The sequence below is a fragment of the Haliaeetus albicilla genome, chromosome 14 (genome assembly GCF_947461875.1).
Source record: "Haliaeetus albicilla chromosome 14, bHalAlb1.1, whole genome shotgun sequence".
NCBI classification, from domain to species: Eukaryota; Metazoa; Chordata; class Aves; order Accipitriformes; family Accipitridae; genus Haliaeetus; species Haliaeetus albicilla.
The window spans coordinates 410,264-425,240 of NC_091496.1; the positions used below are offsets into that span (position 1 = coordinate 410,264).

A 14,977-nucleotide genomic window follows, 5' to 3' on the forward strand; every position below is an offset into this window, starting at 1 on the left:
AGAATCTGGGCAGGGAGAGGCTGACGGTGAAGTGTGGACCCAGCTTTACATTAGGATGTTTTGACCTGCAGCACCAGCCACCTTCTGCTTCATACAACATGGCATGGATGCCCATGTGCGGAGCTGGAAGGGACTGTGCCCTCCCCATACAGCTCCTCACTGCATCCCCGGTTGGGCGATGCAGGAACTGGCACTCTAGCACGAAGGCTACAGTGGTGAAGTGGGAGAGGTCCTTGCCTGTTGTAAAGGAGGAAGGCGTGTCTTGATTTAACAGTACCTGAGGGTTCAGCATCTTTTGGCAGGTGCTGTTGACTCTCAAGGGACAAGAGGCCTTGCAGAGGGTTATAGATAGATTGGAGCATTGGGCAGTCATCAGTGGCATGATTAACAAGTCCAAATGCCAGACTCTACACCTAGGATGGAGTAATGCTGGGCACAAGTATAAACTGGGAGAGGAATGGCTGGAGAGCAGCCCTGCAGAAAGGGATCTGGGGGTGCTGGTCGGCAGCAGCTCAGTAGGAGCCAGCAGTGTGCCCTGGCAGCCAAGAGGGCAAACTGCATCCTGGGGAACATCAAACACAGCGTGACCAGCCGGTCAAGAGAGGGGATTGTCCTGCTGTAGTCAGCGTTGGTGTAGCCTCTCCTTGAATACTGTGAGCAGTTCTGGGCCCCACCATTTGAGAAGGGTCTGAAGGACCTCACATGCATCCAGAGGAGGGCAACCAAGCTGGTGACAGGGCTGGAAGGCATGTCCTCTGAGGAGCGGCTGAGGACTTTGGGCTTGTCTAGCTTGGAGAGAAGGAGGCTGAGGGGTGACCTCATTGCTTTCTACAGCTTCCTGAGGAGGGGATGTGGAGAGGGAGGTGCTGAGCTCTTCTCCCTGGGATCCAGGGACAGGATGCCTGGGAATGGTTCAAAGCTGCATCAGGGGAGGTTCAGACTGGACATGAGGAAGCGTTTCTTTACCGAGAGGGTGATCACACACTGGAACAGGCTTCCTTGAGAGGTGGTCAATGCCCCAAGCCTGTCAGTGTTGAAGAGGCATTTGGGTAATGCCCTTAACATGCTTTAACTTTTGGTCAGCCCTGAAGTGGTCAGGCAGTTGGACTAGATGATCATTGTAGGTCCCTTTCAACTAAAATATTCTATTCTATCTGGATGTAGGCCAGAGGAAGGGCAAGAATTCAGTGGAGAAAGCCAGCAAAGAAGGATGATTTAGAAAGCAGTGGTTGGAAGAACAGGTGTTGGTATGTTTCTTGATGATGAAATTAGTTGTTCAGGTCTGGAATCACTTGGAGCTTCTTGAGGACTTTAGTGGACAAACCAGATAGACATCTGTCTGGGTTAAGTTTTTAGGAACATCAGAATCTTGTGGACATCCAGCTCAGCTTAAACAGGACATATGTTGTGTGACTTTGGGCTTCTGGATGTGTCAGCAGCATGCTGGTTTACACAGAATTGCTGTTGTACACCATGCATCGGGTATGAGAAGGGGGATCGGGAGGTGAGCAGGCTGTCTAAAGGAAGAGTATAGTGGGCTGTCCAGATTTGAGTGGGAAGTGGTGCAAGGAGGAAAACAAAAATGCTTTCTATTTCTCTCCTGGGCAGAGGGGACAGAGGAGACTCTTTTTGGTTTTGTATTTAGTATATGGACTATTTTATAAAATGAATTTCCTTTTCTGGTTTGGACTGGCAGGGCCTTGCAGAATGGTTTTGTCTCTTGGATGTGAGGCCATGGCGTAGAAGAGTCAAGAAGCATTGTCCTCTAAAGGCTGTATGGTTAGAAAGTGTGCGGACCTCTGGGTTTTGGTAAACCAGACACTGTGGGGCCAACATCAGTGGGCTATAGGATGCCAGGCTGTCAGTGCCCTGTTGCTACCCATGGCCCAGGTGTGTCCCAGTGACTGAGCTGGAAACGGCTCTTGTGCTTCATTTATGTGTTTTTCTGCTTTGCTCTCTGCTTTGCTAGTGCATGTGTCCCATGTTTTTTCTCTTTCATTTTCATTCATGCTTCGCAGTAGAAGAGCAGCTTCGTGAACTAGGTAACTATGAATTTTTTTTTTCTCCACTCCACTGCACCCTTTTCCACTTTTCTCCTTGCCGTGTCCTCTGTGTGTGTGAGTTTACAAGGGCTTTTGGAGACCAATCTTTCCTCTTCTTTCCCTGATTCCTGCTGTCTAGCCTGGATGGGGTTGGGGGGCAGAGTACGAGAAGGGACCTTCCTTTCCCATCCTGCTGGTTTTCCCACAGTTCCTGAAGCTTCTCTGTTCTTGTATGTTTCTTGTGATGTACACAGGAAGACCAGCCAAGGAGATGCACATGCGTCCTGTCGTGGTTTAACCCCAGCTGGCAACTAAGCACCATGCAGCCACTCACTCATTCTTCCCCCAACCCTGGTGGGATGGGGAGGAGAATCGGAAAAAGAAGTAAGGCTTGTGGGTTGAGATAAGAGCAGTTTGATTGAAATAAAATAATACAATAATAACAGTAATGAAAAGGAAGATAAAAAGAGAGAGAAATAAAATCCAAGAAAGACAAGTGATGCACAATGCAATTGCTTAGTGCCTGCTGACTACGTGCCTGCCTCCTGGCCAGTTCCCCCAGTTTACATACTGAGCATGACATTCTATGGTTTGGAATATCTTTTTGGCTATCTGTCCTGGTCATCTGTCCTGGCCATGCTCCCTCCCAGCTTCTTGTGCACCTCCTTGGTGGCAGAACATGGGAAACTGAAAAATCCTTGACTTAGGATAAGTGCTACTTAGCAACAACCAAAACATCAGTGTGTTATCAACATTGTTCTCATACTAAATCCAAAATACAGCACTGTATCAGCTACTAGGAAGAAAATTAACTCTGTCCCAGCCGAAACCAGGACACCTCCCAAGAAGATACTCCTGTGGCATCTGGTGAGAGCTGTGGGAAGGACTGAGCTGATCCCAGGAGAGTCTCTGCAGAAGTGCTAGCTATCTGCCTGCTGCTTGCTGCCGAGGTGGTGCAGGACAGCAGGGAAGAGGCAGTACCAGACCCTGCTTCTTCCCCTGTTGCTTATGAACGAGGTGGCAGGAGTTCACACCCAGTTCACGTGGTCTTGGCGTAGGTTGTTTGGGTTTTTTAATGCTCGGGTGAAAGTGTTTGAGCTTAGTCAGGAGGGATGGATACCATACTCTCCTTTGTGATACCAGTCCCCCCCAGGCTGGAGATCCAATCCCCTAATCTGTGAGGGTGTGACTGGGGAGCATCGGGTGAAACAGAACTGACCCCGGGAAGGGCTGTGCACCACCAACATCCCCATCTGCTCCCATCGCCCTCTTCTGTGGGGGAGCCCCACTGACAATGCCGTCTCTTTCCCGTGTCTGCAGAGGCAGCCCCATCACTCCAGGCAGATGTCCACTCACTGCCAAATGGGTCTTGCCCCTTGTTCCAGCATGGGGACGGACGGACGGACAGGTGGCTTTAAACCCGGGGGCTGCCTCCTCCAGGCTGCTCTTCCTGATGGTAAAGCTAGCTGCTAGTTGATGCAGGAAAGGTAGAGGAAACTCTGCATGAAAATGAAATTGTCTTCTTAATTCACATTGAATAATGGTTGGCTTCCGCCTGTAAACGTTGTTGTAGTTTACAGTTACAGGCAGAGCTGGCAACTGAGATTGCCATGCGCCTTCTGGGCTTTCCCAGGCTGGCTTCTCCCATCCATGGTATGTGTTGTGGCCTTGGCATGGGAGGGCAGCCATCCAGACTGGAAAGTGGGAAGAGGAGGCACAGCTTCAGGGTAAGGTGCAGCAGAGGCAGCACAGAAAAGGAGAGAGGCAGGAGACCAGGAACAGGTTTGGAAGCATTTTTCCTCCCTAGGATGAAACTAGACCCCTTAGACTGTCAGAGAAATGGGCACTACTGTTCTCAATGAGAGTAGGCTCCAGAAATCTACCTGCAGACCTGGAAAAGTGACACCAAGCATGTGTTCAGCTGTGATTTTTTTTTTTGTAAGCTTACACTGTTCACAAATGAAATTGGTTTTGTGTGTTGGTGGCAGTAAGCACCTTCCAGGGACCTTTTCTGCCAAATTTAAGTCTGTCATCTGGAGTGTCCAAGTGTCACAGCTGCCTGTTTAGAATATTTGTAAGAGTTTTTTGTTTGTTTTAGACACTATGAAATGTTTTATTTCAGCTGTAGTTCTGAACCACAACTGGGCTCCAGTTCAGTTCCAGGCCCAGATCATTGAGGCAAATACTTGGTATAGGAAAAGTCATACCAAACAGTTAACTTCAGGCACATTAAAGGTTCCTGAAAACAGAATGTTTTAGTGAAAAAGTGAGACATCATAATGCACTGGCAGCTCCACCATGATGATTTATCCTGTTGTAAACAGTTGCCAGTGTTTCCCTGAAATGCTATTAGATTTGCAAATGCTAATTCTTCTTGGGAGTGTTTTCTGGGGCTCTGCTGACTCACAAGACCAGATCTGTGCAACAGGGTTGTCTGCTTGGCTGGCTTGGCCAGGACAGGAGGAGGAACCTCGCTCTCCCATGGGTACCACCCTGCTGCCAGCCCAGGGTAGGTGCGAACGTGTGACGAGAGAAAGCTGATCTCATCAGTCTGCTGTTGGAGCCTGGCAGGGTGGTCAGTGACGCGTATCCCAAACCTTGTGTTGTATGTGAAGTGCAATCGCGAATTTGAGCATTGCTGTAAAGGGATTCTCTGTTCTTTAAGGAACAGAGCGCTTGCCAGTTTGTCGTGATGTGCACTCATTGCCGAGCACAACGAAGTGCAGAATGAGGTGCCCTAGTGGAGTGGGAAGCGCTGCTTCAAGAAGGAGAGGAAAAAAACCCAGCGTTATCGATATCTGCTTCAAATGTAGCAGTATTTCCGTTGTGCTGGGGCCTTTCTCCTGCCATTTTTACTGGGAAATTTCCAACAACACTCCATCCTGCCAGTATTGATTTTTGGATCTGGTCCTTTTAGTAGCCTTTGACTCTTAATTAAGAAATGGAGTACCTCCTCTACCTATACACAGGCTACTTGCTCTTCATCCTTGGCTTCCTTGGGCTACTTCAGAACCACTCCTTTAAGAACTTTCATAAAAATGGAATATTTTTCTTTTCCTCCCTTGTAATTTTCTTTTGAATTTTTCTTCCCTCCTCTTGTTTTGTGTCAGGGATGCTGCTCTAGGACTTGCATGAAGCATGGCTGTGAAGGACTCGTAGCTCTTTCCTATCCATTTTCTAGACAGGAGTTTCTCTTGCTTTCCTAGGCAGCTTCATTAATTAGCACCTTTCTTTTCCCCCTGAAAGGTTTTCCTTCAGTTTGCAACACTTACAACATGGATAGCATATGTTATAAACCATATGCCATATGAAGTGTTTACTGCATGTACGTCTTACTGGGTTGCTAACTTCTAGCCTCTGCTGAGAACCCATGTGACATTGGGATCACTGATGAGATTTCACACTAAACACCTCTTTCTTAATATCAAAACTGACGAGAAAGTTCAAGACAGTACTTAGATTTCGTTGTTATATATCTTCATCACTCTCCCCTTGTCATTTGGTGGTCCCTAACTTTTCTGTAGCTGAGAAGTGCTCTTGAAATGAAGTGGTCAGTGTTGCACTTGATGCACGGCTGAGGTGGCACATTTATTGTCATGTGTTTTGTTCTCTTGATCTTTTTCAAATGTTGTTTGTAGTTATGGCAGCTATTCAGAAGTCTCAGTACCTGCTTGTCATGCTTCTGGAGTCTCCTTGCTTTGGGATATACTTAGTTTGAATGCAATAAAGTGTGAGCTTCTCAGATTTTTCTTGAAGTTTGCTGCATAGTGCACATCATACAAACTGCTGTCCATGATTGTATGACAGCCTCTGAGGCCATGTATTTTTCATATTCCTTGCATAATCATTATATCCCAATTAGCAACAGTAGTTTTGTGTGATGGCAGCTCAGTGCAAGGGCATCTTCTCTTCTCTTCTCTGCGTTGTTTTCCTTTAATATAAGAATCTAAAACCAGTTGTGTTGATCAGGACAAAGGACTGTGTGGTTCCACTTCTTGGTGACAGTGGCCCAAAGCAGTGGTCTGCAGAAGACTATGAAGGGAGGAAGGTGCATAGCAGTGCTTGGCTGGCAGCTGGGAGGTTACACTTGTAATGACTCAAGGCTTAATTTATAGCTTTTGGGGATTTTTTTTTCCCTTTCATTAACTTCTCCAGTAGCCTATTGAACCCATGATAACTTGTACTGTCAATAATGTCCTGTGGCAAAGTGTTCCTCAGCTTAGTAAGCGTTGTATGAAGAGTTACCTCCCTGGTTTAGTTTTGGACCTGCTGCCCAGCATTTCGGGTGATGCACCCACCTCTTGTGTGAGGAGAAGTAGTGAATGGCTGATGTGTGTCCATCCTTTCCTGGCCATGTGCAGTTCCACTGACTTCCTGCTCTGCTGGTCTCTTGCAAGCCGAAGCGTTCTGGTCTATTTATTATTTCATGTGCAGGTGTTATTCCAGACCTTTGTTCTCCTTCACCTCCTCTGAAGCTTCTTCCAGTTCTCTTTGTCACTTTTGAAATGGGAAGACTGGAGCTGTGCATGTTCTTAAATAGGTGGGCACGCTCGGGATTATACGGTGGCTCAGTGACAGCTTTGCTCATGCTTGATCTTGCTGAACCTGCAGCAGCGAGAGAACAAAAAGTTTAGGTCCCCTCCTAACCTGAAGAGAGGTAGTGCTAGGGAACGATCTTGGGCCCAGCAAGAAGGAAGATATTGATGATGCTGGTCTTCATCATATAATAGCATGCTAAAGGATGGTTATTCCCACCAGCTTACTCTTTGTTACAGAAACTGGCTTTAAAAGCCCTTTTAACCTTGCATTAACTATGGAAATTAAAGAAAAAATAACTTTAAAAAATACAAAGCAGTTAAAAAGACTTTCAATTTAACATTTCCTTTCCATGTTCCAGGAGCGAGCAGCATTTGAAAGCTCCATGCTTGATCTTTTTTTTTTTGTTGTTTTGTTTTTTTTTTTTTTTGTTGGTACCTGCCATTTTGGGGAAGTGAAGTGAAAGCTAGCTGCGATGATCTAGAGCAGCAACGTGGAATCTAGACCTTTTAAGACAGGGCAAAATAAGCAGTTTCCAATCCTGATGCAGCTCTGGTTATCTGTGCACTGAACTACCTTGTGCGGCATAATCACATCCTTATTTTCAGACCTGCTGCTTGGAAGGCACTGCAAGAGTGCAAAATGTGATCAGCCCTTCAGAGACCAGATAAACTCATCTCACCTTGAGGCTCTCCAAGGCTCTGTTGCTTTCAGCTGCTTTTGGTCCGATGTTCAATGTGGCATTATATTCCTCATAAGCTAAGCTAAGCTTTTCACAAAAAATGAAAAGGATAAGAAATAGAGTAGTAGTGGAGGGACAAAGTGGAAACACACAGAGGAGAAGGCAGGGAAGGGAAGGTGTGGGGATAAGCAGAGCAACGTGCGTCGCTCACTCCAGATGGAAGAGGTGGGAAGCTGCCGGTGTCTGGCCACTGTCTCCAAGAGCTGCGGGCAAGCCCTCAGCATTGCAGGGCTGGTTGGAAACGCTGAGGTGAGTCACAAGCCGCTTTTGCTGCGCTGTCTGCAGGACTGGCGAACGCCGTGCCTGGCTTCACGCGGTGGTGCCAGGAGCGACGGCAGCTGCACAGAAGTGCCTTCCCCTGCCCTGGCTGGGGTCTGCGCGTCCCTCTGGTCTCCACGGGAGTGGGCTGCGGGGGCAGCTCCTAATCAGAAATGAATCCTTCCTTTCATCTGCTCCCTTCCCTCACTCACATCTGTGTGGGTGTTTCTGTCTCAAGCAAATTGGATTGCGGGTTGATGAAGCAGCGCCTGTGGGAAAAGCGGCGAGCGTAGCTGCCGCGCTCAGGCCGGCGTCTAGAGGCGGCAGCCGCGTTCGGCGAGGAGTGCTGGAGCAGTGGCAGCAGCCAGCTCTGGCTCCCAGCGCGGGCCGCGGGGCAGCCGTGTGCCCGGTGGAGGCTGGTGCAAGCCCTGGAGCCCTGCTGGCCCGCAAGCCGGAGGCAGCGCAGCATGGGGACAGGCGCAGCAGCCCTGCCTTGTGGGTGGTCGATGGCCTTGGGGAATCTTCCAGCATCTGGTACCCTGCCACTTGATCAAATCCAGCCCCTGGAGCGGCCCTGGGAAAGTCATTCTACTGTCCGTAATGGACTTTGGAAGAGAAAATTAAATACAGTATTAATGAATTTGGGAGTTTCCACGAGGACTGAGCAGTTTTTTAGTGTCTGCTGTTTACTTTACAAGGAATTTTAATGCTGACTGTGTAATCACTCTGATGTCCACCATGATTTTGACCTTAACCCCATGAGCATGTGGTCCCTTCCCCATCCTTGCTTGCTCCCAGTAGAGAACTTCCCAGCTTCTCTTCTGCCTCTCTGGCTGTTGTTATTTCCTTGGCTTTAATGATTTCAGGTCAACTGTGAAGTCTTTTGGTTGTACTTCCATAGGTGATGACAGCAAACGTTTCCTCTGGTTGGACTGTAGAAACAGAGCGGCGCAAGGCATGAACTTGGGAAAGCATGGTAGCTCTCCCTGGCCCTTTCCCAGTGTCTTGCTGGTGGTAGGGCTCCATGGGGCCCTGCAGCACCATGTCCTGGTAATGTGCCAGGGTAAGTTGTCCCCTCGGTCACTTTGTACTCTGCCATCATGGGAGACAGAAGCCAGGGCCATATCCCTCTGGCAGCTGAAGTGACGAGCTGAGTGGCCCTAACAGTGCTGTAGTCCTATGCTTTGTATGTTTGTGTCAAATTCGGTGTATTTAATATCACAGAAGATGTTTAATTTTCAAAGTGCTTCACTTCTGTTTCAAAGAAGTGCAGTGTCATGCTGCAAAGCGCCTTGGACAGGAGGAGAGGTCTGTGCTGCTAATTGCAGAGCAGCGAGCTCTTGGCATTTGAAATTGCAAAGGTGTCAGTGGGCTGCTCAGAAGTATATGATCTAGTAATTTTTGTTTAAAAAAAGAAAAAGAAGCAGTAGTGAAATGGCTATGAGTGTTAAAGGAAAAGGTGACATACTACTGCTCGCAGTGCTGCAAGCTGTCTGCGGAGTCAGGCAGAGAACAGCCCCCCTTGCTTGCTCACTCCGAGCAGTCTGCAGACAACGCAGCATCCATGCTTAGCCAGGGTAGATAGCTTGAAAGCTGACTACCGAGAGCTGTGGAGGGATAACATGATGCAGAGTGAGCAATAAAATGTCTGTTGAAGTTCAGAGCTAATAAATGCAAATCATGCACATAGCAAAGAATAGCCCAGATGATACATACACAGCAATGGGAGCCAATTAGCTATTGGCATTCGGATAGTAGGTCTCTGAGTAGCAGTTTCTCTGTAGCATTGTCAATAGTAATTATAAATAAAGAGATAACCAGCAATACTCTGTGTAAAATCAGTGCAGTGCTCCAGAACTTGTCAACCCTACTCCAACTAATGGAAAGTTAGGAATTATTAGGAAAGCTCTTAAGACCAAACCAAACCCCATCAACATGCATCGTGTAAATCCATGATGTACCTCATCTGACAGTTTAAGCTCCCCTCTTCCTGTAGCATACAGCTGTGTTGGGGAAGTGTAGAGAGGGTATCGAGGGTGACCAGAAGCCTTCAGTGGCATCTGCACAAGGAGATACCCTTGGACTTACCCATTTAGGAAATAAATGGTGTGACAGCAGTCTGTAATTTCATGAATAGTTTGGAGAAAGGCTGCTTACTAATCCTCTAATACAGGAACCTGGAGGGGCTCAAAGAGATAGTGGCTCCAGCCTTAAGACAGAGGAGAGCAATTTTTTGTGCAGTGTGGTGTTAAACTACAGGATTTATTGCTGCAGGACACTGTGGCGGCCAAGAATGTGAATGGATTTTAAAAAAGGAGTAGGTTCATTTATGGAAGACAGGTTTGTCAGTGTCTGTTAGGCAGTACAACTGCTGCGGTCTCTGGCTCCGGAAAACCCCCTGGACTGTCAGCCACTGGAAGCCGAGCACGCTGTTCCTTGCAGCCCTTCTCAGGCCGCTGCTGTTGCGGATGGGTGCTGTGGACGGGGTGGTGGGTTCATGAGGGCTAAGCTGGCATTGCCCATGGCTCCTCGTTTGGACATGGAACTGGGTTCTCTGTTTCTTTTAGGTGCTTGCCAGCTGCCTGAAGTTGCCTGATTTCTATGGCTGCTGTTTTCAGTCCAAGACAGGAACACGAGAAACGAGAATGATTTTGTCCTTTGTGCTGCACTCAGTGTGCAAAGGGAGGAGGGAGAAAGCGAGCGTTGTGCAGGGCAAGGTGAGGCAGTGCATGCTGAGCCCCCTTTGGGTCGCCTGGGCTCTAACTGCTGAGTTTGGCTTAGCTCTGGTCTCACAGAGAGCATTTTGCACGGCAGCCCTCGCTCCGAGCTCTCGCAGCTGATGGATGGCTATTGACGCCTCCGCAGTAAGTCTGTGCTAGTCAGTCTGCTTTCCTGCCTGCTTCTTGAGTGATGTGTCAGGGTGGGAATTCCTTCCCAAGAGGCCACTAAGTGCTTTACAGTTCAGGATTTCCTCTCTATATGGCTCTTGAGTGGGTCCTAATCCTTCTGTCTGTAAGCACAAGCTTTCTCAGCTGCAGCAGTAAATTAGAATTGCAATTGCTAGTCCCCGCCTAAGTGTCTGATCCCGAAATGTTCCTCAGAGTGGGGCTCATTCAGCAAGGGTTTAGAAAAATCACATCAGCCTGTAATAACCTCCAAGACGCTTTCTTGCCTTTCTTTGACACAGCGTTTTAGCTGCTTGAGTGGTGTTAACACGGCAAAGCACGTCACAGCACTTCAAAGGGAAGAGGATTCAGGCAGCAGACAAAGGGATTTCCTGAACTCTGGGACTCTGATGGGGCTCCTCCTCCAGGAAAACAGCTTGTTGGCGAGGAGCAGGGGGGAGATGAGCGAGCAGCGTGATGCAGCTTGGCAAGGTGGTTGCATTTCTCCTGGATCTCTCTTCTTCCTGGCAACCTGGTGCTAGTGCGTGGCTGCGAGTTTGTTCTGTGGGCAGCACACTGAGATCTGGGTGCGAGCCGGTTGAGAGAGCTCTCTGGCTGCTTTTCTGTGTTCAAGAGCTAGGGAAGCATGTGCCGCTGCTTCCTTCACACCAGCAATGCCACTGATGCCACGGAAAGCCTGTGACCCCTGCAGACCTACGGCCCGCGTCCTGCTCTGCAGTGCTAATGAACATGCCCAGTGTGGCGAAGCATCGGTATGCACAGCAGGACGGTGGCAGTGCCGGGCTCTGCAGTTAAGTGCTCTAATGGCCCCACTCTTCTCTCTGATTGCCCGCCAGAGGGTTGGAAATGAGATGGGCAAGGGCATGCAAGATGGTAATGAGGCAAAAAATGCAAAATGTCTTGTGCTGAGGAGAAAACTGAGACAGGCGACAGCAGGCACAGGGAGTGTGTGTGCCGTGCCTGTGTCACCCCTTCTTTGTGTGTGCCGTGCCTGTGTCACCCCTTCGTGCAGAAGATGGGGGTGATGTAAAGGGCTCCCCACTCAAGGACTGCTGAGCTGTGGGCTCTGAATCCGGAAAGTTCTGCCGTAGTGGAGCTGCCAGGGCTGAACCTGCCAGCATGGGAGCTGGGGGTAGCGCAGAGTACCCTCCCCAAGGCGTGCTCTGGTCCCAGGGGATGTGCTGATTGGTGTAACCTGGCCGGGGAGGCAGTAGATGGACAACTGTGAGTGCTCTGGGCTGGGCAGCTTCTTCTTTTCCCTCTGCTGTCTTTAGTGGAGAAGGAAGAGGCTGGCTGCTGTTACGTCTTGCTCTTCAGACCATTGTCACCAGTGTGTCTGCTCACCTTGTGTGCAGCACTTAGAAGTGTGCAGCTCTCTTTCCTTCCCTGTGCTGGGAAATTAAGCAGGGATTATATATAATTTTTAATGAGTGTATTACACTTGTCTGTGCTTTGGTATATATTAGCAATAGAAAAAAAACCAAACCACCAACACCCTAGGAGAGAAGGGGTGGGGGGTGGGGAAAGGCTTTAGTATTGCCTCTCCTGCAGCAAGAAATGCCCTGATGTCTAAGGAGCAGGCAATGCCTTCTCTTGGGGTCTTCTTCCCAGGCCTTTTGGTCCTTTCAGGTCCTCTGTGAGAAACCAGTGCAGAAGCTGGCATGCAGGACATTGGCTTCTGTGTGGGTGGAGAGGCATGTGTCCTGGGTCACTGGAGTCCCTGAGGCTTCAGGGTTCTGTTGTTTCCTGTATCTGGTAGTACAGTGTGTGTGAAAACAAGATCAGGCGGTTGTCCTTCAGGATGATATTGAGCCTGCAGGTGACCAGACATCACGCAGGTGTTTTTCGTACATACTGCTCTGCAGTGCTCGAGATTGTGAGGAATCCAGGAGCCTCCTAAATTTTATCTGTGTAATTATATATTAAAGAAAAAACCCACAACACCACGTCTGCAAAGTTGTGTCTTTCTCGTAGTTAACTTCTCCTAGCTGCTCTCTGTGAGTGTTTTGCCAAATAGTGGGTCCTCTTGCTGCTGGTGGTGTGGATGGACACGGTGAAAGGTGGGTAGTGCTGTGTTAGGTGCACATAGTTCTTAACTTCCATTTGTGTCATCTAGCCATTTCATCTCCTGGTTGCCTGTGGGTGTCAGTTGTACTAGAGAGATGTGATCCTTCCAAAATCTTGCCATGCAAGGGATCCGACAGCAGGCATACATTTGCCCACAACTCTTTTTGGGTACATGTTCTGGAGAGTTTCTTACATTTGTTTCCTCCTGTCTCCTCCAGGCAACACAGGAATGTTTCATGAGCACTGCCTCTGCACAGATGGGAGGGAGTTCTGGTCCCTCCAAACTCTGTCCCCTCTGCGTGCCATTTCCTTGGGAGGAGATGTCTGAGGACCAGGAGATCTGCAGGGTGCAGATGGACTAAAATTATGTGGTCATCCAGAGATGACTGTCTTGGCTGTTAAAACTTTTATGTGCTGACAAGAGATTTCGGTGACCTTTAGTCCTCCTCATCTGGGCAAGCCCTTTGTAATTCTGTGTCTGTCGATGGTATGTCCATCACTGTCTCCTGAGTCTATCTGATGTCTCTACTTTGGGGGAGATGTTAGCAAATTAGAAGCGTAGAGCAGATCTTAGGAAAGGGATCTGACTCTGGAAAGCTTACATGACAGCTTTACATAAGGAGGCAGCTTATAGAAGGGACTCTAATGTAGCGCAGAATGAAACAGGATGGTAGAAACTTCAGACTACAAGAGCTGAGTGTTGCGTTCTGGGGTTTTTTTGTTTGTTTTGCTTTTTTTAATCTTGGGGCTATTTAACCACTGGACTAACTTATGAAGGGCTGAAGTGGGTTTCCTGCCTTAGGTATCCACTCTGGCCCTGGAGTCAGTGAATTGTTGGGACCCTGAAGGTGAGATGTGGTGGATTCACCATCCCCTGAAGTTAAAGAAAGATTTGGTGTTTCTTTCCAAAACACTTATTCTAATACAGACAGAGTAATGGGTAGGATGCAGAGATTCTGATAATTGGCAAAGCAAGATTAATACAGCAGTTTCCTCCATCCTCAAAAAACACAAACTCAGAAAGTCCTGTATCCTTCAGCATGTCATGTTTGGCTTGCTACGTGACCTGCCTGAGCAGAGTGCCCGTGGCTGTGGGAGCTTCCTGGGGATGAGGAGAATTGGCTGGATGAAACATGGGACTCTCCCAGGCAGTAGATGTTTATAAAGTCCCTCCTGGGACCTGCAGCCTGAAGACCCAGGCCCACATGTGTCCTGAAACCATCAGTGGGCAGTGAAAGGAGACGGAGGAGGAGACAAGCATTTGGATTTGGCAGCTGAAACTTTGTGAGCCCAGTGATGAAGTTGAGGACAGTGACCCTGGTGTGCCCCACCAGCTGAGAGCTGTCACTGGGAGCTTCTCTTCAACCCTTTCTGAGTGGTGGAGGCTGTGGTCAGCACAAAATCCTGTCCAGCCTTGGCTCTGATTTCCTGCTGAGTGGTGGTTAATTTCCAGTGGCTTGTCTTATTTGGATTGAGCTTAGTGTAGATGTTGAAATCCTTTACCGACGTTTCTGCCTCACTTATGGGTCAGTGGCAGATTGTGTAGCAGGGAGAGCAAAGGTGACCAGGATGGGATTGCTGGAGTTGTGGTGCTAGTCCCTGTGCAGAAGCTGTCAGAAACTTTATACTTAGCGAAGCCCATGGACTCAGTGTTTTTTTGTCATCTGTTCATCTCACCGTGAGCAGCATTGGCTGTTCAGGCTTGGTTTCTGGTTTGTGCAGGCAGGACAGTTTCAAAACCGAGAGGTTCCCACAGCCATTATTGTTCTACCTTTTCTGGCCTTGTTTCTCTCTGAACGAGTGGTCAGTGGCAGTGGGTATGTGCCTGCGCTCCTGGAGGCTAACTGTCCCCGTTACCAAATGCCATGGATGGGACATCTGCCTGGTCCCTGGCAGAGCTGTCAAGTGTGCTGCCCTGAGACCTTGAGCCAGGTCCTGGGCAGGTGTGTCAGTGAGGACGTTCCTGCAACTACCTGCATGGGACAGAAGTCACGACCATATAAAAACTTCTGTTTCAGGTACAAACTGACTCTTGTGACAGATTTGGGAAGAGACCCCCATCCCCTTCCCCAAGGCAAGTGATTCTGTTTCAGTCTGTTAGAAGGAACCTTGCTCCTTCCTCCAGACATCTACCTCTTTCTCCTTTCACACACAGCAGAGTAGGTTAGATGAAGTCCTGCTCAGGCAGCTGCCTGACACCCATGTTCCTCCTTGCTTGCCCATATCCTGTGCAGCATTCTGTGGTGCTGTTGACTGCAAACCGTGATCCCAGCTTCTGATGGCCCTGCCTCTGCAGAGATGTTTAGCCCGTGGAAGTTCTGGCTCACGCCTGGGATGCTTCACCTGCTCCTCCTGCCTGTTCCCAGCCTGCCAGCACTGCTCCCGTTGGTGCTTGCGGTTGCATGGCAGGCAGTTGGAGTGTGCAC

General features: G+C 48.8%; 1 protein-coding gene across 19 annotated transcripts in view; it reads left to right on the forward strand.

Moving 5' to 3' along the window:
- The window catches only part of SHANK3 (SH3 and multiple ankyrin repeat domains 3), a 396,403-nt gene that overhangs the window by 210,968 nt on the left and 170,458 nt on the right, over nt 1–14,977 (forward strand). For 17 of the 19 annotated variants that reach the window (XR_011327682.1, XM_069801392.1, XM_069801393.1 and 14 more), the window contains one exon: nt 2,019–2,042. The exons of the other annotated variants lie outside the window; for them this stretch is intronic. Coding sequence is in view for 16 of the 17 variants with exons in the window: in XM_069801392.1 (XP_069657493.1) it covers nt 2,019–2,042 (24 nt within the window). In the remaining variant the exon portion in view is untranslated. The remainder of the gene's footprint in view (nt 1–2,018; nt 2,043–14,977) is intronic. 19 annotated transcript variants of the gene reach the window in all.